Raw genomic sequence first — 27,908 nt, 5'->3', positions numbered from 1 at the left:
AAAGTCTTCAGTGATTTAGAGAAATAGTTGGTATATTCTCCTACTACAGCCCTTATACCTGATTTTACTTCTCCATTTTTCTCTTGTTAATTAAAATACATTGAATTCTGTACCTCCCACTCCAACATTTTCCTTCAGGTCTCAAAATAATGTTTGTGATTCTTTTCTGCATTTTTCAGCTTTTCAGTTTCTTAAAAAAAATAATGCTGAAAGCACGTTGCTAAGCAATACAACATTATGCAAATTGGCACTCTGTTCAAACAATGAACTTCAGTCTATTCATTAGATCCACTTTTTACTAGATTATATTGATCAATTTCTTTGTATTGTTCTTTAGTTATTTATCTCCACATCAGCTTTTCTATTACTTAATCCAAGGTGGATGACAAGCTCATTGCTCAAGGCTTGCTTGAATTGCTGCACGTGGAATTTCTGCTTTGTGGATATTCTGTGGTTGAAAGGAAAGGAGGAATTGTATTGTATATGTTTTGTGTCTACCTAAAGGATTGACAGTGATCAGCCATGTTTCAAGAATAACAAAACCACTTCTTCAAAAACAGAGAAAGACCATACTCATCACACTCACTTGGAAAAAATCATGCGAACAGCAGTGATCTTTTCCACTGGGAAGAGGACAAAAGTTGCTAGGTATTCCTGCTCAACCACAGTGAGTACATCTTTTGTTTATAATAAGGAAGAGAATTGTGCAGAGGAAAGCAGCACTGACTCCTGGTAAAGGGAGGGATAGCTTGAAGATGCATTTTTGCTAGTTCCTACAGTAATTCTCCAGCCATTATAAAGGAAAATGTTTCACTAGTGTGTCAAGACACTTTGTGGTTTGTTGGATACTGTATCTTGGCTAGAGCTATGGTGTATTCCTTATGGAGCTTCAAGCTGAACCCTTGTTATGCAGTGTGTCCTATTGACTAATTTCTCCATTCTGCGTCATCTAAGCTTGTATGACATGACATTATATTCTCATTTCTCAATTAACAGGATGGAAAGGTTAAGAACAGAAAACTATATTTTGTTCTCTTGCAACCAAGGGATTTCTTGTTATACAGCACAATCTAAATACATGGAAATCCCAAATAAAGTACCATTGCTTTCAGTACCAGCTAATTCTGCTGTCTTCAATGCTTAAACTCCAAAAAATGTACAGCACAATTTTCAAATAAGATGTGATGACTGAATAGACTAACAAACAAAAGTAAAGAAGAGAGGAACTACATTAGAAGATAAGCTAAGTCTAAGAGACAAATTCAATATTAAATTGATGAGTAACAGGAAGTCCTTGCATTAGTAAGTTTACAGTAGCATTAAATGAATAAAAAGCATTTTCTTTCCTGTCTCCCTTACTGATACTATGAAAAGCATTGGATGTGGAATATGGTAGAGGTAACACATTCAGAAGTCGAACTTCCCAACTCTCCCGTTCTTACTATGCGATCACATTGCTCTCGATTGGTAAATTCTCAGATCAGTACAAAGTTAATGATACTTTGTACAGCAGGCACAAAGAACAGCTACAGCCATCTCATTGCTGGATTGGCAGCCTGTTAGAAAAATCAATCATTTTCAATTTGTATCTCAAGAACTACCAGAAGTCTATGAAACTGTATGCTAGTTTTAAAATTCTAACCATGTACCTTGCCAGTTCAAAACAGATAACCCTAAGCTACTGCAGAAGACAAACCAGCAAAAAGTGATAGATCTTATTCCCTGCCTGCTACCAGGTTGCCAGTCGTCTTTTCCGATAGTCTAACTTAAAGACAGATCGTCACCAAGTAAAATGACAGTCCAAAAGAAAACACAATAGCTCTAAAATGACCTGAGTTGTCCTTAAAGAGGCTCTGGGCTCTGGCATGTAGTATACTTGGGTTCAGTCTCTGATTGTGGTCTAGATCAAGCTCAGCCACAAAAATAAATGAATAAATAAATATCCCCACAAACCTGTCTGTCCATAAACTCTTCCTTGTGCTGTAGATACGTGTTGCAGCTATATATAGATGCAGTGAATAATCATTTGCTTTTTATCTGCCTTTAAAGCTAAAGAATGGCAAAGAGAATATATAAGAAATCAAATACCAGCAGAAGGCTGTCAAAATCCTAATTAAAAAGCTGAAGACTGGTTATTTACTTAGTTTCTTTCAGAAACTGCAGTCTAGCTGTCTAACATACCCTTTGAAATAATAAGTTTTAGAGTTCAAAACAAGAAACAAAATCCCAGCACATTTGATTCCTGAAACAAATGTATTGAGTATGGACAAAAGCCTCTCTTCTCACACTGCTTGTCACAAAAGATGGGAAACAGCCTGTGAATTGAAAGCAGAAGAAAGCTAGCAGAAAATAAAGAAGAAATAATAGAGAAAATAGAGAACAGAAATAATAATAATAATAATGATAATAGAGAAAATGAGTGAAAGCAAAATATAAGGTAATGAACAAATGGGAAATTAAAGATGTCTCAAGTTGCTTAAAACACTTGTCTTCCACCACCCAGTGTTCTCACTTTTTGAAAATATCTCACTGACATTTTTGATCATACAGTGAAGACTAGGAGTCATGGTCAATATGACAGGGTTTTTATTTCTACTCCTACACAAGGTTAGAGAGCACTCTGCTTCATTCTTCACCTCTAATGTGACTGACACTCAATGATCTGATGTCCTGAAACACTTCAATGTCTAAATACAGCCAAGTCAGAGAACTTCTAAAGTCAGTCCCAGATAACTATGAATTTTTTAATTTTGAAGCATTATTTTAATAGCTAGCTTTTATTTTTTTCCGTATACATATGTAAGCATACATGTATATCTACACACATATATGCTGGTCATCTGAAAATCTACATCCAATGGATTCTACCATTCCATGTACTTTGTACATAATGGACAACACATTAAAAGAACTAATGCAGAAGTGATCTAGGAACACCTAGGGATTTGCAAGGACATTTTTTTTTTTTTTTTGTAATAATACAGGACTCGTTTTTTCTTATTTTCTAGAAATCCAGAAGACATCTAGAGTGAGTACTTTTGTCAGGTGCTATAGTTGGAAAACTACTTAGAAACCCTGAGTATATGATGGAATCTGCTGATGAGCAGTACATTGTCTAAAATTTATTTATTTCCTCACTAAATTTCTACCCTGTGCCTCAACAGATTTTTTCTCTTTTCATTTTGTGCAGCAAAAACAAGATACACACTAAATATAAGACTTTCTTTTAAGGGTAGAGGATAGAGATTTTTTCTTAATAATGTGTATCATTAATTTAGCCCAGCCATGTCTTATTATTATTGTGAGACTTTTACCATGCAGCAGCTGGTTCTAAAACAACCCATAATATGGTATTTTTGCACAGGGTCTGTCATGCACAGGTAATTCCCTTTTACTGATAAAGAAAGCTAAAGAGTTATGCTTCTCCTAAAGCACATGCTAAGGTGCCACAGGTCAGTTACTGGAAGTTTTGGAAGGAAGTCACATGTTCTATTAATCCATCTTTTGGGGGTGGTGGATGTGTGTATGGGGTAATATAATTAATTTGAGAAAGATGTCTGCTCCTACTGCTTTTGTAAACAGAAAAGACGGAAGACCAGTGATCAAGAAATAGACAACTACGTTTTACAACTAGGGTTCAGTTATTGATTATGTCATATTTGATGAATTTGAAAATATTGTAAATAAAGTTTATATTGATAAGAATGGTTACTTCAATTAGTGTTCTACTTTTCTGACCCATTGCATTACAGCACTAGTTTGTCATATAAAATTGCCACTGCAAGCCCATAATTTGTGTTCATGTAGGCATCTTGAAAGACATCCAAACTACCTCAACTACCAGTGTTTTCAGTCTCAGTCCACAAGGAATCATATTCTCCTTTCATCCCTCTTAACACCATTATTTATGCTCAGAGGGAAAACACAAACAAACGAACAAACACAAAACAAGCAGGTATTGTTTGTTTGCCAGGCCACATTTCTATGAAAATTGTATTGCGTCTATAGCTGACATATCTGGTCTTCTTTATATAATCTGAACTAAGAAGAGATCTAAACTGAAAGTTTTGTCTGATCCCAGTGAAGGCTGGCCCCTATCGGTGTTCTTAATGCACCTGACTTCCAATAAGAATGTGTGTGGGTCAGAAAATAAACTGGAGGCCTTCCTGTGGGGAAGACTGATGTTTCATCTGGCAAGGTGTGTTAGGTCTAAAGCTTGGCTGAGCAAAAATTACAGCCATACATATTCAGGAATAAAAGCTCAGTTTGGAGACAGTACAGCTAACCTAGCACAGCTGGGGGTTACTTCAACTCCTTGACTACTACCAGCTACAGTTGTAGGAAGGCAGGCTTCTATACCATTTTTGCACAACACACACTGGAAACAAAGATAGAAAAATAGGTGACTTCATAGTGTTAGCTTCAGTACCTGACATGACTTACTTGCCTCGTGTCTGACCAAAAAATAAAAAAAAATAAAAAAAAATCACTTGCGTAAGTTTACCTGGGAATCAAAAATAATGCTGCCAGTTGCTTTGTGAAGATGCAGCTGCTACAGCCATCTCAGAGGGCTGTGGGCAAACACCTTCCTCCTCTGCTGCACTTCCTAGACGCGTAAGCAAAGGCCGCAAACTCAGACTCACTAGGGAAAAAAAAAAAATAATAAAAAAGCCAGTCTTAATAGAAACTACGTCCACAGAGGGGAAGGGGAGGGCGGTGTCACTGGTGAGACATCTGGAGTCTAAATAGCGGCTCAGCAGTTTCCTGAAGCACGGCGTAAAGCCGGACTGCCCCACACAGAGCTCCCTGACGGGAAGCGCTCAGGAAAGCAGCTTCAGGGAGCAGAAACACACGGAATATTTCACGGCAGAGGAGGCAGCAGCCCCACCCCGGTCACAACCAGGCTGCTCACCGACAGGCGGGGCTGAGCCGGAGCCGCTGAGGGCCGCCCGGCGGCGGCACCTCATGGCATGCACGGGCGATACCGCCTGAGGGATCGCCCTCCGTGGGCGGGAAGGCGGAGAGGGCTCCTCCTCCTGCTGCTCTAGTTACCGGGCTGCAGTAGTGCTGGAGAGCTCGGAGGGGATGAGCCCCGCTGCGGCCGGGCTCCGGCAGCCCGTGAACCATGCCCTGGGGGAACGGCTCGGCCGCCACCAGCCGCCTGGAGCCCCCCGCGGCGGAGCAGGAGGCGCCGGGCGAGCGGCCCCCCTTCAGCGCCGGCACCTACGAGCTGCTGGCGCTGCTCATCGCCACCATCGGCGTGCTGGGTTTGTGCAACAATTTGCTGGTGCTGGTGCTCTACTACAAGTTCAAGCGGCTCCGCACGCCCACCAACCTCTTCCTCGTCAACATCAGCCTCAGCGACCTGCTGGTGTCGGTCTTCGGCGTGAGCCTCACCTTCATGTCCTGCCTGAGGAGCCGCTGGGTCTGGGACGCCGCTGGCTGCGTCTGGGACGGCTTCAGCAACAGCCTCTTCGGTGGGTGCTGCCCTTCCTTTCCCCTCTTGTCACCAACAGCCGCCCCCTCAGCCCCGGCCCAGCCCGATGGAGGCACTTGGCATGGAGAGCTGTGTGTTCTGTGGGAAATGCCTTAGCCTCTGGGTGAGGAACGTGCACAGCTTCAGCAGTGGTGCCGATAGAAAACTGATGGTTTACTCTAAACGTGCTCTTTTACAGCAGGAGGGGTACAGCCTCCCCAAGTGTTTGGACTTCTTGGTCTATAAAACTATCCCAAACATGGAAGCACTTTAATTTTTTATTTATTTTTTTTTATCCCTATGTGAAACTCAAGTATTATCTTTCAGTTGTAACAGTGTCAGAGTGCTATTTGCAAAATCACTGCTTCCTGTGAAAGGGGATTTTCAGCACTGTAGAAGTACTTCCACTAGTTTCATCCAAACAAACCCACCAAAACAAACAAAAACAAACAAACAAATCAAACCGAAACTCAAAACACAACCCCTCCCACCCCCCCACATAACATTTCTGTGTTCTTTTCTGAGATTCATACTTAACCTTTACAGAAGTTTGCAAAAGAGCAGAATGTAGTCCAGCTGTGTATTTAACAGACATACAGCCTGTTAAAAAGAATATAGATATTTATTCATTTACTGATAGGGGGTGATGTAAATTACAGGATTGTGTTTATAATGGTGAAGGCAAGTGCTAGCCAGGAACAAAAAGTTCATTTTAAAGTTCTTTTTCTTTCTAGCAGAGGTGTGCAACTGAGAGGTGGATTACTGCACGTGCTCACAAAATGTGTGTTCACTGAAAATTGGATTTATTAAGGTAAATTAATGTCTCTTGTAAGGATTGCGGCTTTCCTGCCTAATCTTTGTTTCATGTGGCACTTAAGTGTGCTTTTGTTGGACTGCTGGGATGAAGGTGTGTGGTTCCTCGTGATTCATTTGACTGCTGCTGCATACAGTAGCAAAAATCTTGGATCTTGGGAGGCAGGTGGATTCAGGCTGTAGTTAGACCTTTGTGCAGGCTTTGGTATTGCATAATAATTTTAATGGTGCATAGCTTTTAAACATTTGTTCCTAGTGTTAGGAGGGGAAATACTAGAGGACCCAGCGAACATAAGGCTGACTATGTCAGTCAGACTGTTCAAATACTTGAGAAACTTGGGCATTTGCTATTTGGTTCTGCCAGGCAATTGAACATTAAACATGCACAGTTAAGTATCTTTCAGTTACTATCTTTATCCCTAATGTGTTATACTTAAAATTTTGAATGATGGTATTCTGTATATAGGTCAAAAAATAAGAGGTATAGTAAGGGTAAAGGGGGGAAAAAAAGAGTAAATCATAGTAATCATCTCTTATCTTCCAAAGATGGAATAAGTAGAAATAATGAGATATAAATTGGGAAGCAAAATGCTTGATCATATGTGTCTTCTCATTTTTGGTTTTTAGTCACTATATTTTCACTATTTAGTCACTATTTGGTCACTATATTTTATGTTGATGCTTTCCTGCATTGCTTTCTTATATAAAGATTATTTACAAAGAAAAGTAGGCAAACTCATGGGTCTTAATTACAGAATGATCTAAGTAGCATTTTGGTTTGCAAAACCACATCTTCCTGTGCTTGGTAATGTTATTTTCCTCTCACATAGTGTGCTTCAATGAGTAGAATTTTTTTATGATGTATTAGAAAAGTGCATGTTTGTGTGTGGAGTCTTTTCCATGGAAGTGGAGAGTAAATGCGCCACTTCAGTTAAGGTGTCTGATATTCCTGATTTGGTTCAGCTGCCATGTCAAGTAATCGAAAATATTTCACTTGGATATTATAATTTGTCAGTAGCACAGTAAAGTTACTTCTAGTCTTAAGTCTTTTGTACATACCAATGCTTCCATGTTCTCTGCTGGAAATACAAAGATCGCTCTTTTCTGATAGTGAAGATATGTAGTTCCCTGAGTAGGAGAGCAGAGGCGTGTCAATACTGAAAAAACAACGATGCCCTGCAGGTAACATCACCCTTCTCTATTTATCATCTGGACTATAGCCACCACAGCTTCTATTTTTAATACTTAATATGTCTATGAAGAGAGCAATGCCTTGAAGGTGTTTTATTTTTTGGTAGTAGTGGTGGTGAAGAGACTGATTGGGGATTTCATTCAGAGTAACTAGGTATTACACTTACAAATACACTTTTATATTCTCTCAAATATAAAAGCCCAAGTCAGCTATTTTCTTGGAGTAAGGGTTGACGGGGGGGGGGGGGGGGGAGGAGGGGGGAGGTAAGGCAATGAAGTCTTGTATGCATAGTAACTAGCAATAATTGTTACAGTGTAACCCTCTTTGGAGAAGTTTTGGGAAGAACAAGTATACTCACTGATCAGAAAACACCTGAAATCAACTGTTTTAAATTGACATTTAAAAGTAAAGGCTATCACTAAGCAAGACAGTTGCAGCTTTGTAGCTTTCAACTTCAGTAAACCAGAGTGACCTAATAAAGCCGTTTCTAGAATAAAGTGGGGGTAGTTCTGATATCATGGCTGTGAAGTCCATTAAATCATAATAACAAATACCATCAGGTTACTTCACTGATGAAGGTTTGTCTGCTGGGTTTGGACACAGTCCAGCTACTTCATGTGGAATGACCAAAGCCTGTTTATTTACTGTAAAGTGATTACATTCTTGGCCATGAGCTTGTACTTTGTCGTATGAAGTTTTCTGTATGCTTCCAGTCCAAAGGCTGTTCAGTTTTGATCTTGTTTTTCTTGGGAGAGCAGCCGATATTCTAAGCTGTCTTCTGTGGTTAATATGATAGAATAGTTCAATGGGAAGGGACCTATGAAGATTGAGTCCACTGCCTGCCCTCTTTAGGGCTAACCGAACGTTAAAGTGCATTGTTCAAATACCTCTTGAACACTGATAAGCATGGGCCATCAACCACCTCGCTGGAAAACCCCTTCTGGTGTTTGACCACCCTCACAGTGAATAAATTTTCCCTGAAGTCCATTCTGAAGCTCCCCTGGTGCAGCTTGTCATTGTTGACCAGGGAGCAGAGATCGGCACCTCCCTCTGCGCTTCCCCTCCTTCAGCGGCTGCAGAGAGCAGTGAGGCTGCCCCTTGACCTTCTTTTTCCAAGCTAGACAAACAAGTATCCTCAGCCTCTACTCATAGGACATGCCTTCCAGAAATAGTTCTATAGTTTATAGATGATCTATAAATGACAAGTTGAAGGAAAGCTTTTGAATTTGAGATGTATAAGGTTGAAAAGCACCACCCCTTCTGTGGCTATATTGCAGCTTATGCTAAGAACTTGATATCCTGATCCTGGCCTACCTCTGTGTTTAGCTACTTCTGGTAACAAAAGTATTTGTGTCATGAACTCAAAACAGCCTCCATGTGGAAGATGAATGGAAACAATTTTAAATAGTGGCATTATATTCACTGTTGACTTTATAGCACTTCAGTCTTGAGCAACATAGGTTTGCAGTGATTTAAGCTATAATTTCCCCTAATAGTGAACAAGTTTAAGACACATGATTAAAACTACTTTAAAACAGTTGCGACTTTCATTTTAAACTCAGGGATATTTCTTAACAAGTTTTGAAAATCGCATTCTTTCCAATTACTGTAGTTAATAATCCAGAATCAGAATTCAGCTGCATGATCACAATTTTCAAAGTGTATTTATAATTTTTACATATGTTGTTATAGGTGGAGTATGTGATTAAAAAACAAAGTGGTAACATCTGCGTTTTTAGAAGTCTTTGTTACGTCATGATGACAACTTTTTTTCTTTTTTCAAAAAAAAAAAAGTCACAGCAAAGAGAGCTCTTTCTACACTTCTCCTAGGAATTTTGTATCAGAGCATCTGAATATTTCATTTGCAAAAGTGCTTCTCATTTTACCAGTCAGTCTAGCTAATTGGAGGCACTTGAGATCCAGACCTTATGCACTGTAAGCAAATTTGCATGTTTCAAAGCTTTTCTGTTGAGAAGAAAGTCATATAGCTTCAGATTGTTTATCCCTAGACAGACAATCAGCTATTTTTATGTTCCTTGCAATTGTCTACATTTGCATTATCATAACATTATAAGTAGGCAAGCCCATGTAGCAATTTCTGCTCCTTGTGCAGACTGGGGCTTGCTGTTGGTGCTACTGCTGAATGTTTTTTCTGGGACTTGAACTTTGGTTTAACCTTTACAATGTATAGGTGCTGAGGATGGTGTGGAGACAATCTGCTCGCCAGAGTGCAAAACTGTCATCATTTCATCTAATGAGTACTGACAAGTTTAAGTTTTGATGTCACGGTTGTATGTTTTGGAGAGTGATCCTTATCTAGTTTAGCTTACTGACTTCTAATTTTTAACAGTTGTGCTGTCCTGATGGAATAAAATACCTACTTCAGTTAAGTGATGTATTAAAGCTGTGTGGGTCACCTTTCCACACAGTTGTGCAGTCAACTCTGTGCCGGTCCCACTGAGCCTGCCAACCCTTCTTTATATAAAACCTTAACTCTTTTCCTGTCTGTAGTAGTCAACCAAGCTGCAAGTAGTAGAGATCTGGGTAATCCCTAAATCTGATTTAGTTACACAACTCGTATCTAGAAGGTTTTCTGTTATCATTGAGTGTATGTTTTGGGTATAAGAGCTAGAGAAGATGCTTGACAGTTAAATACACCCAAATGTCTCTTTAACAGAGAAGTTTACTCTTTTTACCTGAAGTAACTATTTGTTTAATTATAGAGTAACACACTAAAGGTGAATAATCTTTGTGTGTTTTCTGGCCTTTCACAGACAAATAAGACTCTTAACTGACAGTGACTGTTGCAGAACTTGATGTGTGCAAAAGAAGTGTGCATCCACAGGTTTATCTAAGGCTCCTTCTACATGCCGTGAAAGAATGATACCCTGTACCCCTGTCTCGCATTACCAATACATGTTATATGCACTGATTTAATATCACTAAAAGCATTTTCTAATACTCGGCAGACGGTTTTAGGGTCTTGCATTACAGACAGCTGGAGACTTGATCAGCATGCTTTCAGCTTTAGCAATTTTTAGCAATTTGAAGTGAATTAATCAGTGTTGAACATGGAGGAGGTGATTAATTCTATGCTATTTTCATAGTAGAGGTGTATATAAAATGTACTTGGAAATCTGTTCTGTCCAGGAGAAGTGATTTTTTCACCTATCTAGATTAGGCTATGGATGCTAAAATTTGTTGAAAAATAAGCAACAAAACATAGTTGTCACCAAAAATATACTCTAAAACTTAATTGCTGAATTCATATAGATTTGGTTATATATTAAGTAATACAAAATAGTGTAGTAATGCCTTGTCTTGCCATGGACAATAAGTTGTTTCAACTGAATAGATGGCATTTAGCTGTTCTGTTGTGAAGGAGATGAGGAGGGCTTGCAGAAGAGGGGATTTCTCCTCTAAGACATGCAAAAAAGTTATTCAGCACTGAGATGCAGGTTAAGTCTTAACTGATATGAAAAATAATATGCTCTTTGACAGAAGCCTTGGTCTGTCTCAAAAGTGAATTTTCTTTGCTGTATTATGGAATCACAGAATACTACCAATTCCATCCCCCTGCCACTCCCATAGGCAGGGACACCTTCCACTATGCCAAGTTGCCCAATGCCTCATCCAAGATGGCCTTTAACACCTAGGGCATCCACAGCTTCTCTAGGTAACCTGTTCCAGGGCTTCACCACCCTATAAGTGAAGAATTTCTTCCCTATATCTAATCTAAATCTACCACTTTTGGTTTAAAGACATTATTCTTTGTCCTATCACTATGTTCCCTGACAGAGAGTCCATTTCCTATAGAATCACAGAAAATGTTGTAGTTACTTTGCAGAGTTGCTCAGTTGTCAGGAATGTGTATCTGATACCCACTCTGTCTGCATCGCAAGCCATGTTTTGGTGGGCAGTATGGCAAACAGAATCCAAGTAAGTTATATATTGCAGGGAGAAGGCAGGACCAACTGTGGGTGTTGTTAGATGAAGCTAACACATCTATTTCTGAAGAGTGTTGCAATATTGCTTTCTAATTAATGTTTTTAAAATCAGAATAGACACACTGTATGGAATGATACAGTGCAGCTGATATGTGCTTTTCACTCTTCTCCATGATGACCTACACTGTGTAGCTTGAATTATTTCATGATGTATCAAGAATATGTATCATAAGATGTATCATGACTTCTGGAAAAATAGAATAAATAGAAAGTTACATATGAGATATGATGATACCTATACCAAGTGCAGTATCCAGCAGGAAAACAAAAAAATAAACAACAACAAAAAATAGTTTCTGTGGATTTTTTTTTTTAAATAAGAAATAGCATACCATCCATTTCTAATTCTCAGTGGCTTGCTGCTGGGGAAGAGTACAAGCTGCAACATAGAAATTGTATGCTACTGGCTTAAACAAGAATACGCTTCTGTTCTGCTATGTTTAACTTACACAATTTAAATGAGAATGATCTTACTCATGCGAATGCAATTGCCCAGGCTTAAATCAGAGTTAAAATAGCATCCATAGTTCCTTAACACAGTGTTTATAATCAGTGTTTGAAGAAAGGAGTATTCTAAGATGAAAATCTATGGATCAGACGAGCATTATCTATAAATATTGGTCAGTTGAGTCTTTCAGAAAGAGTTTGAAAGTCTGTGACTTACAAGTAAGTTAAATCAATCTTCAGGATCTTGGGCCTTAGTCTTGAATCATACTACCTAGATCTCAAGAATAAATAGTTTCAGGTAAAACATTTTGAAATACATGTTTTTGTTATGGGAGTCAAAGTAATGAATTCTCACGTATGGCTCTTAAAAGGTTTGCATACTAGGGGCTAATATCCAAACAATAACCATAATGGCTTTCTATAACACTTTTTTTTTGTTGGTTTTTTTTTTTTTTTTTTTTTAATCAGCACATAGTTCATCATGTTAAAATGTATAACTCATCCTGGATGAAATCTCCATCATTTCCCAGAAAAGCTGCTTAGAAAAGAAAAAAAAAAAAATGTAAAATTCAGTGTGTTCCTCTGCACTGGGCAACAAAACTTGATTTGTATATGGAAAATGAATGGAGCCTTGCATGTATGTAGGTCTTACAAAAGGTGTCTGGAAGCAGTGCAAGAAAACAGATGATGTGTGTATATCCCATGCTAAAAAAGGCAAGGTTCTTCTAGGTGAGAACTGCCACTGTTGATCCCAATCAAAGTATGGCATTACATAAAGCACTGTGTTTCTGTGGGGACAGCACAAGAAGCCTTGCATCTCTGTGCTCTTGACAAATCCCTACGAGGATTTGGGTTAACTCAAGGAACACCTTTAAATTCAGTGGTTATAACAGACACTGTAGCCTGCTGTTTACCAGCCAACCAAAATTGGTTGAAAGTTCACGTATTTGGATTTCCTGATGGGGAAGAAAGGAAGATGGATGGAGTCCTCTTTAACTTAAATGGCTCGAAACCAAAGATTTGTGGTTGCTTCACAGGGGCTGTTTTAGACTAATTAATTGACAGGACTGACTGCAGAAAGTGGCATGTAGAAGTAGTGACAGGTATCTCAATCACAGTAATGAAACTTGAAACAGTTAATACATATCCTTGGAGAAACGGGCTATATTCTCACTTCTTTAATGGTAAATGTGACTTGAGACCCTTTGTGGTTATAGATTTGTCTTTCAGTTTGATTTTTGAGTATACAAAGAAAAATCAGTAGGTGTAGTTGCTACTACTATGTATTTATATCCTTTCCCACTGAAATGTGTAATATGCAAGATATTAATTGGCAGCAGTACTGAAACAAAAATAACAAAGGTGGGCAAAATAGAAGATGGGCCAGGTATGTGTGTGTAACTGTGGAGACATGAAAGGGGTATCTCTGAAAACAGGTTTCAGAGAATCTTTGAGAAAATGAGAAATGTTCTACTTGCATGAGATTATTTTTTTCCTTTATGTGCCTATTCTAGGTAACACTGTGTAGAGTTTCTTTCTTTCCTGCATTATCAGCTGAAAATTTTAGGAGTCAGCTGACAGCTCCGGCTGTTTGACTTGAGTATTGTTCCACACAAATTGCTAGCTCAGCACTAAGGGAGCATTGAGGTATCTGGAGAGACACATTATATATCTGAAGAATATTCTATTTATTTGACATGTGAAATTCCCTGAATCTAGCCTTTCAAATAAATGATCCACATCATGTATGAAAGAGGATCTGCACAGAGTTTCAGTAGCCAATGTAAATCCAAATACCAGATGCATGCAGCCATTCGCAAGATAATATTGAAAACAGCACTGCTACCTTCCCCCCAAGGCCCAGGAAGCCTCAACCTCACAGAACATAGTCTCATAAATTGCTTATGATACCTTCATTACTAAGGATTATTTCCAGTGTCACCAGGTACGTGCTTGCCAGCCTCTGTGGTTCAGCATATGGGTAGTTAAAGGACAATTACCCTCTACCTGTTCTTTTGTGTTCAGCTCCTGGAATCTTTCTGAAAATTGACATCAAAGCCAGTTTCAACAAAGAGGAATCAATATTAAGAGTTAATCAATGCTGGGGGGGTGGGCGAAAGGGATGGGAACAAGAGGGGACAGGGGTGCAGGGACAGGACACAAAACAAAAACCCTGTGTTTTGCTATGAGATCCAGAACAAGTTTTTTTTTTCACTCATATTAGAAAAGTTGTTTTCAACCCTTTGCTTGTCAGTAGAGGGGAATTGCGGCTGGTAATACAAGTTTAAACCTTGATTTTACTCCTATTTTAATCTGAATTAGATGAGATTAGCATTCTGGATTTATTTATTTATTTACAGTAGAACATAATTTTAGATTGCCTTTCAATTTTAGATCTGAATATGGAAGAAAATAAATTATAGTAGAGAAATTAATGAGATACTACGGCTCAAATTTGCCTGAAAGTTTAATGAGTAGAAAGGTACAGAAATTAAGGCCATATTTCCTCAAATTTAGAAATGAATCTGTCATCCAAACTATATTAAGATTTTTATGGTGTCCTGCATATTGTTTGAAAATTAAGGTAGCTACAGGTATGTGTTACTCCTAATTGCCTGAAACTATAGGTTATGCCAAGAAGGCTTAATGACCACAGAAGAAGCAGAGAATCTTTAATGCCCAGCATAGATATCCCATCAGATCCATTAAATGGACTTTTAATAGATGGTTCAACCAGTTCAGCATCATATTTAACATATATTTATTATCAGGATGAATTTAACAGTCTTCTCTGAACTGCAAATAACTGATGCTTTTTATTGCTTTGCATACAATCCCACATTTAAGTCCTTTAACTTTGACCTGCCACCCACTCCCTCCATCCTTCCTGACGTGAGGGTATAGTGTTAATGCTGGGCAAAGACACAGAACTGTGAACAAGCCATAAAGAATGATCTCTTAGGATGTAAAATAAATGTTCTAGTATATCAATGTTTTAAAAGAAGAAATCATTCACATTAGAAAGGCCGTTAAAAGACAGTGAAGTGGAGCCTAATATAGAAAAAGATTCAGAAAGAAATAATTCTGAAAGATTTGAGTTAAAATCTAAAGAGGAGAATGGATAAAGTCCTTAGGTACAGAGGCCCTATTAATGCTTATTATTAATTTTGCTTGAGTGAAGGCTGCAGGATTCACTCATGAACTGTTTGCAATCAACCATAATAAACTTCATTTGGCCTCTCTAGAGCTCATTTGACATTTGTTGGGAAAAACCTGGATGTATAACAATGAAATAAACACTACATATAACAAAATATGAATGCAAGGATAAAGTTTTATATATCTGTTTCTAGTTTTAGCTTTTTATCTAAAATCACCAGCTAGTAATCTTACAGAACAAAACCCCATCAAATCTAGAGGATTAGCTTTTATAGAAGTTGTTTTGATATAACAGCTTTGGCTTCAAGGACAAACAGATATGCGTGTACGTGGCAAGCTTATTTGGTAGTTATTATTGATTCCCAAACTGTTTTCTCTAAAGATGAAAAGTTGTTTGTTTAAAGGCTGACTGCAAGACTCCTGCAAATAAGTCTGTCAGGGATAGGAGTTTATTAGAAGCAGGTATGAAAACTTAAAGAAAATGAGCTCTTAAATCCATTTGGGGATGCTCTCAAAATGAATGAATTATTTTTTTTTTTATTGAGCCCTTTGAACTGTGTAACTAGATAGTTCTTGTGGAAAAGCTCTGGTTTACTTCATTAACACTGTGACTGTGTGTGTGTGTATATATATACACACATAAAACCATTATTCTTTAGCTGCATCTTAGATGTCTTTTTTTTCTAATCTTGCTAGTGGCATTAATAGGAACATAGAATATATTTAATTGAATCCTGCATTACAACAGGAAAAAAAGTAACGAACTTAAAGTAAGCTCAAAAGGATGTACATCTCCTTCATTTTTTAATTATAACTGCAAAATTCAAGAAGTATTGTGTAGGTTGCTGAATATATTACAACTGCTGCTTGAAACTACCCCTTAACATCAAAGCTAAAATCTCCAATTGAATTAAATTTCACCTACTGAAATGTATAAATTCTCCCTTCCCCGCTTCAATTTAATTATAATTTGCTCATTTGAGAAGTTTCCCATTTGCAGGATAACTGCAGCAGAGGTGCAGGCAATTACCCAAGTAAGCCGCAGGTAACTCAGTGAAGATATTTTTTGTTATGTAGAAATTTGGTTGTAACTCAAAAGTAGTATTAGTATGTGGAAAAAGCTGCACACTGTCAAAGTGCACATTGCACATGGACCATGGCAGGTCAGGCTTGAATAGATGTTTTGAAGATTTCTGCCACTGTATTATGTCTGCATTGCTAAGTGTGGAGGTGGCAAGCATATCCTAGCCCTTGGTACTTAGAGCTGTATAAGGCCCCTGGGCATTTTTCTGCTTTTACAGCTTTGCAGCTTCATAATGGAATTTGTTGCCACAAAGTGCATACCCATATAGCTGGAATTCCCAATAGGTAAGAAACTGAAATAACATACAAGGTTTCCAGTCTTTACTCCAAATTATTCACAGATACGAAACCTGGTTCATATCCCATTTTAATGGTTTATCCATGAGGCTATTCTAGAATTACTTGCGCTAATCAATGCTTCTTTCTCAAAGATGTTGCTGAAAGTGTCAGACATGCTTTGGATACACATTGATGCAGAATGGAGAAGACGTATAATTAAATGACAAAAACACGTCGGTTTCCTGTTAATCAAGAAAGATTTCTAAACTCATGAACTTATAAATAAATTAAAAATCCTCTGATACTTGCAGGACAAAGCAGCTTTCTTACAGATCTCTTAAAGCATAACCTTCTGTGAGATACTTGGTTAGTAGTAGTATGCTGATTTTGTGGATTAACATATTGACACAGAGGTTAAATGTTTCCCTAGATTTTGTTATCTTTAGTAGTCTTCCTAAAATTCATGTGGCTGGTGCTCAAATTGTTGATTTGTATTCCTTAATGTTTATTCTTCTTTTAAGTGAGATGAGATGTTTGTGATATCCTTTGAAGGTTTTTGACTGCTAAAATGGTTATTTTCTTTCTAGCAGCAAGATCTGCACATTTAACCTTCTCCCACCTGTATAAATGAATATTGTGATTAATACAAATGTACTTGGAAAAAATGAAACACTATGGGAATGTGTGATAAATACCCATGCTGCTTATTAAATAAAAAGTATACAGACACAAGTATTTGTACACAGGGTGCTGTGAAACCCTTTTGTGTTCAGGCTGTGTTGTTTAAAAGTATATGAGCTTGATGTTTGAATCTTAACAGAGATTTCAGTTGACTGGCATATGCATAATGGGCAGATTTGCTCTTTATCATTAAATTTCATAGACCATTGAAACTGAAATCCTTATGTCCTACTCAGGTCAGAATTTCCTTGACTTCATTAAAGTGTCTGGATAGAATAATGCTGAGAGCTGAAAATAACAGCATTTCTGTCTTGACACATTAAGTGTGTAGTGTGGTTGAGGTGGACAGAGAATGCAGAAATAATTGAAATGAGGACTATGTTTTTTTTTTTTATGATACCTTCAAGACAGGAAACTCAAACAGATCTCTTCCAGAGATGACTCCTTCAACTACGTAACAATTTTCTTTATCTGTGTTTTGTTTTTTTTCTTTAATAGAAAGACTTGCATGAAATCTTGATAGACGTTGTAATTCTGCTAGTCATTTTATTAATGTTAAGTGTTCAGTGTTCCCAGTTCTTGAAGGCTTTCCCTGATGTTAGTGTCAGCTCTGAATTGTCTCGATTCATAACAGTGTTATTGTTTGTTATCACATTTTTATATGGCAGCTTTTTCTTAAAAGAAAGGAAGGAAAAGAAATCACCAAAACGGAACAAAAAACCTTGGAGCATGATCCGTCACTTAATGAAATAACATTTAGGAAAAAGTATTAGTTCAGTCATCCTTTTTATTTGTCCTACTTTCTGTCCGCCATACACCATGGGGCAGATTATAATACCCTACTCTGAATAGCTCTGAAATTAGAGTACTGTTTGAGTTAGTAGATAACGATTACTGAGGTGTCACCTAAAAAGCTTATTAGTGTTAGACTCATAATATGAGCTAACTATTCTTGAGTTAGATGTTTCCTTTGCCACCAAGTTATCAAGAGGACTTGGGTTCATTTTACAATGTTTGTGAATGATTTAATTGATTTTCTTTACTTTTCTTACAGGAATTGTTTCAATTATGACTCTCACTGTTCTCGCCTATGAACGCTACATTCGAGTGGTCCATGCAAAAGTGATTGACTTCTCCTGGTCCTGGCGGGCTATCACATACATCTGGCTCTATTCATTGGCCTGGACTGGAGCACCTCTTTTGGGCTGGAACAGATACACATTGGAAATTCATGGATTAGGTTGCTCAGTGGACTGGAAGTCAAAAGACCCCAATGACACCTCCTTTGTGCTCTTTTTTTTTCTCGGCTGTCTGGTTGTACCTGTTGTGATCATGGCCTATTGCTATGGACATATTCTATATGCAGTAAGAATGGTAAGTTGATGGAAATAAGGCTTCTTTTAATTAAATATTTTTAGTTATGTGTTGTACCAGCATTTCTTAAACTTGGATCAGAGCCTGAATCTGCACTCTCACTTCCTGTTCAAACTTCAGGACCTTAATATTCAGCCATGTCAGGGACCACTAGAAAGGGTGTATGGTTGAAAGAGAACCAGCCTAGAGCTACCAAGACTTATATGTTGAGTAGTTTGTGAGTTACAGGTGAGTTAGAAATAAAAGGCAGATTAGGAAACTGTTCCTGCCCACTGATTGACAGTAGATCCTTCCTTAAAACAGAGGGGAAAAATCTTTGGTCTCAGTTCTTATTATTAAATAAATCTCTCTCTCCTCTTCATTGCTATTGAGAGGATAACCCTGTAAAACTCTTCCAAGAGGAGACTAAGCTCTGTTAAACCAGTTTCCATGTTCAGGCAACCCATTTTAATTCAGTCTGGATCTTCAGGGTCAGGAATTGATAATGTTTAATATTCTGTGGATAATCAGTCTAACAGACCCATTCAAGTTTGTGGTCAACAGTATCAGCACAACTGACAGCTATTGCTGAGGACGTTCACATATGTGTCCCATCATTTCTGCATTTTATCAGATTCACACAAATGACATTGGGAACCTGCTGCCTACTATTCTGATTAAAGTAGAAATTTTATAACTTCAGGGTAACAAACTCAGTGACAGAACAGTTTAGAGAAATGTTTATCAAATTGTCATCAACTATCTTCAGAGGGAAGAAACAAATTTACAGGATTGTCTAAGTTTTCAGACTAAGGACTGCTAAATGTAATCTGAGCTTGCTTATGTTAATGGATGAAGGCAAGTTAGTTTTCTAAAGTTTTTACATTATTTAATGTATACAATAAGTCTGGGAAGCACGATGCAAGCTTGCAGAAGAACCGTAGTTGATAAAAATGAGCGTATAACATCTGTACCTAAAACTGTTAGTGAATTAGTTATTTGTAAATTAAAGTAGAAGTATTCAATGCTTTTACTTTAACATTTTCCTTTTTCTTCTTTAGCTTCGCAGTGTGGAAGACTTTCAGACTGTTCAAGTGATCAGACTTCTAAAATATGAAAAGAAGGTGGCTAAGATGTGTTTCTTAATGATCTCTACCTTCCTTATTTGTTGGATGCCCTATGCAGTGGTCTCCCTTCTAGTAACATATGGCTACGGCAACCTTGTAACTCCAACAGTAGCTATCATCCCATCTTTCTTTGCCAAGTCAAGCACTGCTTATAATCCAGTCATCTATATTTTCATGAGTAGAAAGGTAGGTACGTGAAAAATGTTGTTATTTGAATAATAAGTAGCCTGTGCCACAGTTGTGGAGTCTAGATCTGATTTACTTTGATCTGTAAAGACTAGATTTTTCTGACTAGATGTTTTGGTTTGAACAGCGAGGATAAATGACCAAAAATCTAGTAAATTAAAAATACAGATTGTGCTTAAAGTAATAGTTTATGAGAAATTGGATTTTAGATGTCTGAATTATACAGGTGAGCATTCATACAAAAGGGAGGGGAAGGAACTCTTCCCCTGAAACTGTAAGCATTTGGTTTTGACAATTTACCCTGAAAATGGGCTACACTTAGAAAATCCTCTCTGAATCATGCCTTTACAACAGTAGAAGTCCATCAGACAAAATTCAGAATGTCCAATGTCTGTTTTTCAGGAAAAACAGACCATTGCTTCTCTGACACTTACATTATGCTAACACAAAGATTGAACAACACAGCATAGTGTTTCAAATGAGTGTTCTCACAAAAACATGAGAGTCTGCTAACAATCTGACATTAGGGTTTTGCAAAGTGAGTATTAAGTGAGGGTGTTTCACTAATGTTAAAATACCAGGAAATTAAACCATTATCCATAATCCAGTTTCTGCTTAAGCCTAGAAAACTTTTAGGAACACATGCTCCTAATATATTACTTCTCAGGTGCTCAACCATGGAAAGCATAGAACACTGAATGCAGAAGTATCTATTCAGTTGGTATCTGGAAGAAAGATGGAGGGGGGTGGAAAGAGGACACTGAAATTTTGTTTAATCTCAAATAGTGACAAAAGAATTATAACTTTTTAGGAATTTAAAAGTTTCTAAGTGTACAGTATTAAAAAGGTAACCTATAAGTACAAAAGTGAAACATTCTTTTCTTAAAATGTTTCCATCTGTTTTTTAAATAAACATCTTACAAAATCTGACAGACTGTTTTAGATCATTTCTGTCTTGATGAATTTGCAATTTTGGTGAAAAAAATAAATAAATATACCAATAACATTTCTCAGAGCTTTATTTTACTCAAAGCCAGAATCTCATATGGATGACAGTCAAGTGCATTTTGGAGATACTTTTTTATGGTTAAGAAGGTGTATTTATCTATAAGGAAAAACAACTTTCCGTCTACTTTTATAGTCTTCATTTTGAAAAGCAGACTGATGATTTAATGGTGTAAACTAGCTTATTTTGCTGCTCTACAGAGCAGAGAAAGAGTGAAAGTGTTTGGAGTTATCAGTAGCTCGTAAAAGATGTGGAACCAGGTAATTTACTTCTTTCTGTAAATCACCAGTACTATAAAGATGACTACTGAGTGTAGCTGAGCAGAGCTGGTGAATTTGTTTAGATGTTAAAATAGCTTCACTATAACCCAGAACATTAAATAGAAATGTAACTTCACACTGTAAACCTCTGAAATCAAGGATATATAGTTAAAGATATCTGGAATTTAAGTATAGTAGAATCAGTAGACAAAGGGTTAAAAAGAAACAAAACAAATGATTGCTAGAAGGACTTCCCTGGGTTTTCATTACCTTTAACTTATTGTAAAGGTGGAATTTTCTGTGACTTCCTACACTCGTGTGCTATTACCAGGGAACAGCCAGGGCCAATCAGCAGTCCAGACACAAGGCAGCCAAGTCAATGGGTCCAATCAGCCTGATGGATGGCCTGGCAAATGCATAGCTGCAGTGCAGCTTAGGCCAGGACCAAGGGCAAAGCTGAGTGTCAGTGCTGCTCCTGAGTGGAAGCAGGAGGCCCCCAGTGTGGCATCTTGTAGCTCTTCCTACACTGCTCTTTTCATGGCAGGCTGATTCATTGTGTAATAAATGGCTCAGTCTTCAAAACAGGACTATAATCAAAGTTGACAATTTATTAAAGGAATAGAGGTAAGCAAACAGTGCTGGGTGCGCCAGGAGTCTCTGCTCCACCCAGACTCACACCAGTTACATCAAGTAGCTGATTTTTATGCTCCTAGGCTAACACATACTCATTACTACTTCTAAAAAAAAAACAAGGTTATTATATTTATTTTCCAGAATCCAAACCCTCCTACTGGAGCGTGCTTATCAGTCTCCGGTGGTCCCTCTGGGGGTCTCTTGTGCTGAAGGCTCATAGTCTTCCTCCCTCTTGTCCTTCTCCTTTGTCCAACTAGGCTGTATGTCCGAGACTTGTGCAACATCCCCTGCAAGCTTTGTCTTTTAGACGTTCTTCAGCTCTCCCTGTCTCCTTAATCTCCTGGCCGGATAACAGAGACTGGCGTAGTGTCCCATGCAATAGTCACAATAAATAGTCATAATAGTTAGCAGCTATTCTGAACCCCCTCCCAGGTATAAGAGGCTTCAAGGAAAAGCCTACACATACATTTCCCTTCAAGTTCTCTATTGACAGGAATTGCTAAAACATTCCTTTGCAAGGTACAAGAACTATATACATTAACCACTCTGTTTTTCTTAGACTTGTGGTTATACAAGGGTCTGTAGGACAGAAGGTCACATTCATCATACCATGAGGCCCTAGCACTGTTCCATACTGACACGAATCAGATGAACATATCTCGCAATTGTTACGTAGCTGCATGGTATCAGAGTCAGCCCTGGATATGGGGAGCTAAACCCTGGAGGAGCAGAGGGAGGAAAGGGGCTGCAGACCCTCGGAGCCTTGCTTAGGACACTGACAACAGTCATGCTCCAAAAGAGTATTTTCAACTGGGTCATTTTAATATGGTGGCTCTGACTTTGTACCTGGATGTCAGATTGATTAGTTTAATCTGAAAAAGATTTTGTAGGTTCTGATACCAGGAAGCAAATCAAACCAACAGCAGGCACAATGCCAGTAAAGTCATAGGCACAAAGAGAATGATTCAGCTAAACATATTGGAGATGTATCGTGAAATGCTTTTCACTCACCTCTAATTCCAGATTAAGACCAAAGTGATTTATTTTTGCTTACCTTCTTTTTTTTTTTTTTTATAGGAATAATAAACCAATTCTTCCCTATTATATCCTTCATATATCTGACCTATGCTAACATGCTTGTGCTTTCTCACATCCATGCTGCTCAGAGGTACCACATTATCTCTGAAGACTTCAGGGCTTCCACATGACCATTCTGTTGTGTTTTACATAACACCAGATCACCTTTCTCCATCTTCCTAGGCTCCCTTCCCAACAGGACCTACCTGCCTCCCCTGTGTAAGCGTAGGATTAATTTTCTATACCAAAGATTAATTTTCTATTCCATATTAATGTGCCAGAGAACTTCTTGCATAACAACTAGATGAAGTCAGTAGCCATGCAGGATAATATAGAGTAATTCTTAAAATAGCCAAATAGCAGGCATTTAAGAAAGATGTCCTACTGTGTGTGTGTGTTTAAGTGCTTTCCAAGTATTACAGACATGTCTCATTATGAGTTATTTAATAACTTTTTTTAATACACTTTTTGTAAAACCAGAGAATTTCCCCAAAGAGTCACATTTGAGCTTTAGATATGCACAGACGTGGAACTACTGAATGCATCTTCTAACCCTTGAACTTGAATGCTCTGTTTTGTGAAGGGAAGGCCATAACTGGAGCATTTAGAACAATGGTACTACTGGAATTGTCCTCTTATTTACTGATAAGAGCTTTCACTGAAAACCTTGTGTTATTTAGTCTCAAGGTAGAATAGACTGCCTGTATCATAAGTGGCTTCTGGTTAGCTGAAAGGCTTCCATTCCTTACCTATTCAAAGGGAACGTTTTTAGTTTTATGTTACCAACTTTTGCAACTTTATTTTACATTGGTATTATTAAATGCTTTTGTTAAAATTTCGGTCTCTGGAGTTGTATAAATGGAAAACTTCACTTTCATTGTACCTTCCCCTCCCCCTCTTTGTTCCTTCCCTGTACATCCTCCTATGAAGTGCTTCTGAGAACATTCTTCCCCTGCTAGATCAAACTAGATTTTTGAATACTCAGAGAGAATACCTATGACATGTTCTGGGGCTTATTCTTGTTCTTTGTTGACTGCAGAGCTTGCTGATGGTAAAATATTAGATTGTATTTCGGTGCCCTCTACTGGCCACGTGATCCTATTGAATCCTTTGGAGCGTGTATGGGAAAAAGTGCCCACTAAAAAGCCTGTTTGTTATGGCACTGGAACCAACTCAGAACAAGAAATAGGTTATTTTGAGTTATTTACTGTATTGCTGTCTTCACTGGATCATATATGATAGTGAACAGTTAGCAAATTGTAATTTCATTCTGTTTATTTTCTCTTACAGTTTCGACAATGCCTTTTGCAACTCCTGTGCTTTCGCTTGATGAGATTCCAGAGGACTGCGAAAGAGACCCCAGGAGAAGAGAATGGCAAACCAATACGACCAATAGTAATGTCTCAAAAAGGAGGGGACAGGCCAAAGAAGAAAGTCACGTTTAGCTCTTCCTCTATCATTTTTATTATCACCAGTGATGACACTCAACAAATAGATGATAACAGTAAACAAAATGGAACAAAAGTAAATGTCATCCAAGTAAAGCCACTATAAGGATGAGCTGAAGAGTCATTGGAAACTGATGGACTATTTGGGCTGGAGACTGGTTTCAGTGATAGTGCTAGTGGGCTGCCAAGGAAGCCATATTAAGCTGTGAAATACTGAGGTAATTCTGCATCTGAAGCTCTGCAGGCAGTCTGGTTTTGGTCGCAATACAGACATCTCTGCATCTGTGCCAAGCTTGTTGATGGATGTTTTTACTCTGAATTTTCTTAAAGATTATGATAATGTTTAGTAGGTTTTACTCTACCTAGCAGCCAGTAACAAGCAGAGTTCTGCAGGAGTCTGTCTTGGGATCCATCTATCTTTATCAGTGACCTGGAGGAGGTGACAAGTGTGCTTTTGTTGATTTTGAAGATAACTTCAAGCTGGACGGGAGCAGTCTGTAGGCTCAAGGACAGGACTGCCATTCTGAAGAACTTGGTCAGGCTGGAGGAATGGTCGACAGAAGTGTTAGAGAATTCAACAAGATTAAATGCAAAGTCCTGCACTTGGGGAGGAAGAACCACACATAACACAAAAGGCCAGGCCCTGGCTGCCTGGGATGCAGCTCTGTGGAAAACGGCTAGTAGGCGGGCTGAAATGATTATGTGTCTTGACTCATCACTCACTAGACCATGTCTAGATACTGCATCCAGTTTTGGAAACTCCAATAGAAGAAAGGCACCTGTAAACTGGAGTAAACTCAGTGGGGTACATCAAGATTGTCAGGGTTCAGAACACTTGGCCTGTAAGAGAGACTGGAGGATCTGCATTTGATCAGTCTGGTGAAAAGAAATCTTCAGGGGACCCTAATAGCGATCTTCCAATAGCAGTGAAGAGGTTTTCTAGAAGATGGAACCATGATGTTCAGGGTGATGCATGCTGAAAGGATGACAGATAGGCGTCAACTGAAATAAGAGATTCAAACAGGATATAAGGAAAAGTTTTTTTCAAATCTGTAGACAGATGAGCAATGGAAGAGGTTAGATTAGAGACTCTTGAGACTCCTGCAGCCTCGGTTATCCTATTATTCCCTGAATTGCCAGCACTCCCACTGCACAGAGCTCTTAGTAAAGAGTAATTTTTGAGTTTGGCTGGGGTTTAGTTTGTCTGACTTGGTAGTTTGCAAGGAGGGAAAAAAAAAAAAGTGAAATCCGCAATGACTGGGGCTTAGTTAAACCAACAGCCACCAGAAGGCTATGTGTACTCAGCAAGCCATTCTCTCCATGCTGTCTGGTGAGACTACTGAGCTGTGTGGTGAGAAAAATCATACAGATCAAAGGACCAGGCACTGATAAAGGAGAATGTTTGTGTTTTGTTAAAATATGTACTTTATTGATCTTTATCCTGCATACAAGTTATTCTGTACATGGAGCAGGAGCCTCAGCCTATGTTAATGCTTAACCTGCTCTGGCACTTTGGCAAAAGTAACAGTTAGATACAGCAGGGGAAACTGCCTAAGTTGCAGTGGGAGTAATGACTACCAGACTTAGAGCTCAGCAAACACAACAGATACAGAGATTTTTTCTCACCGTTGTAAATGTTGCTGGTACCAAATGATGATAGGATTCTGTTCTGGAGATGGCTGCCTGTCACGTTGGATAAGGAAGGTAGAGAAATAATTTTCTAGTACAGGGGCTGATTCTCTACCACATCCATTATATTGGTAAGCACTTGGTAAAAGCTGTGTGGAAAAAAACGTTAAGAAATGACTTAATTCTTTGCAGAATGACTGCCGGTACCATCAGATATTGATCTCATGGTAAAAACCAAAACTTTAAATAAAACAAAATCAGACACCAGATGCAGCTGTCAGCTATTTTCTGGGAGTAGGGAGCAGTGACCTCAACTTGAAACAAGTGATAGATGTGTTTGTGCCAGTGCCTTTGAAGAGACAAATTCCTTATTCATGGACCCTTCTATAGTATCAGAACTGGTAATTTGGCTCCAAAACTACATCCAGAGTCCACTCTGTTTTCTAGATGAAATCGTAATCCAAGAGAAAACAGATGATATATACTAGTATTTTTTTTTCTTATTTTTGTTTTGCTATAAATGCATAGATAAATTGTCTTATTATGTCAAAGGTCTGCCCTTACAAAAGCATGTTTGTTTCAATGTTAAAAATTTCATTTTCAGCCAAGGATCACTACATCTATGCACTTTTATATTTACAAAAGAGAAATATGTACATGAGTTCCATAAAATGATTCCATCCTTTTAATAAAATGTTTGATATTTTAATGTTTTCTGTATGTTGAGCCTTCAATAAGTAATTAAATTTATTTTATTTATATTAATGTGTTCTCCATGAAATATTATTTTTCTATTGAGAGGGAGTTGGTTTGACATCACTACCTCTTGGAGATGGCTTGAAGGGTATCATTAGGCACTGAGAAAACAATAATATTTCAAGATTGCAATTGAATATATTTTTTTTTCCCCTCTGGTAGAACAACTACAAGGTGAATTTAGTGTAAAGAGAAACTGTCTATTGTTCAGATTTCTGAAGGTAAAATTTACGTAATTAAGAATAACAGTATGTGTATTTTTAAAACAATTTATGTAAGACACATTTACTGCTACAATACACAGAACAATTACAATTAGATAACAACACAGGAAAACTAAACAATAAAAACGATTGTAAATTTGTTATTTTTTGCTATTTCATGTAAATGGGTGGCCTAAAATGAATCAATTTGTAAACCATTTAGAGTGACATTCGCAGCTCTGTAAAGCACCACTAGCTGTGTAAATGTGGTTACGTGTAGTTAACATGCTGCAGTCTCATTTGCTAATCTTTTAACTGCAACCCTGATGCAAAACTCACACCCTGCTAAAGAACTTAAGTATTGTAATGTACAGTCATGAGAGTATCACCAGCTTATTTACAGATCTGTTATTGTTTTTTAATTTTAAGTCTCTTTGTATTCTGTTCTGAGGATGAACAATAACTGGCTAGTTTATTCCAATGGAGATGCAGAGACTTATGTGGGTCCTTTCTCTCCCATTACAGGGAATGGAAGAGGAAGATGCTTAGGATTCACACTTGGACCATTCAGTGTTCGTAAAGTAACAAATTCAGAAAGAGGAAAAAAGAGGAAAGAAAGACGAAAATAAAGGAGAAAGCATGAAGGGCAAAAGAATGAGAAGAGATGAGAAGGGCACACAATTAACAGAAGTTTTAAATAAACTAGTTTAAGAATTTTAATGATCCCATCATACAAAGGGAAGCAGCAGGTGTGGTGAGTACCATGATAGCCTCAGAATCAATTCATTTCTTTTAACAAAGTTTCATTGAAACTATGGGATGCATAATGCAGATCTGCACTGCAGCCTTATAACCATCCTTTTTCAGCTCCCAGAATGAGCTAGATTTATGCCGAATGTAACTCACTTCATGCAGAAAAGTTGGGTTTTATAGTACTGAGACATTATCTTTTATCACAGTGATTAAGTCAGTCAGGAAATCAGTATTCACAAGCATTATCTTTTGTGCTCCTATTCTTTGCATAACACCAGTAGCAGAGGATGCCATTTTCTGCTAAAGTACTGCAGCAATAGCTGAATGAAATGGATATTCA

The 27,908-nt window shown here is 38.0% G+C and overlaps 1 protein-coding gene across 1 annotated transcript; it reads left to right on the top strand.

Annotated features, from left to right (window-relative positions):
* The first annotated feature begins 5,089 nt into the window (after positions 1–5,089).
* On the top strand, positions 5,090–26,533 carry OPN3 (opsin 3). Its single transcript, XM_032185800.1, has 4 exons — positions 5,090–5,477; positions 18,192–18,511; positions 19,552–19,803; positions 24,070–26,533. The coding sequence occupies exons 1-4, from the start codon at positions 5,126–5,128 to the stop codon at positions 24,331–24,333; spliced, it is 1,188 nt and encodes a 395-aa protein (XP_032041691.1). The 5' UTR covers positions 5,090–5,125; the 3' UTR covers positions 24,334–26,533.
* The last annotated feature ends 1,375 nt before the right edge of the window (positions 26,534–27,908 follow it).

Source organism: Aythya fuligula, chromosome 3 (assembly GCF_009819795.1).
Source record: "Aythya fuligula isolate bAytFul2 chromosome 3, bAytFul2.pri, whole genome shotgun sequence".
Taxonomy (NCBI): Eukaryota; Metazoa; Chordata; class Aves; order Anseriformes; family Anatidae; genus Aythya; species Aythya fuligula.
Note: the sequence above shows the minus strand (reverse complement) of the source record. Positions and strands in the feature narration are given on the sequence as shown.

Excerpts from the sequence above, each read along its gene's own strand:
- OPN3 (XM_032185800.1), top strand. The coding sequence starts at position 5,126 with ATGCCCTGGGGGAACGGCTCGGCCGCCACCAGCCGCCTGGAGCCCCCC. Across the intron at positions 5,478-18,191 it reads CTTCAGCAACAGCCTCTTCG|GAATTGTTTCAATTATGACT; the intron begins GTGGGTGCTGCC and ends CTTTTCTTACAG. Across the intron at positions 19,804-24,069 it reads ATATTTTCATGAGTAGAAAG|TTTCGACAATGCCTTTTGCA; the intron begins GTAGGTACGTGA and ends TTTCTCTTACAG.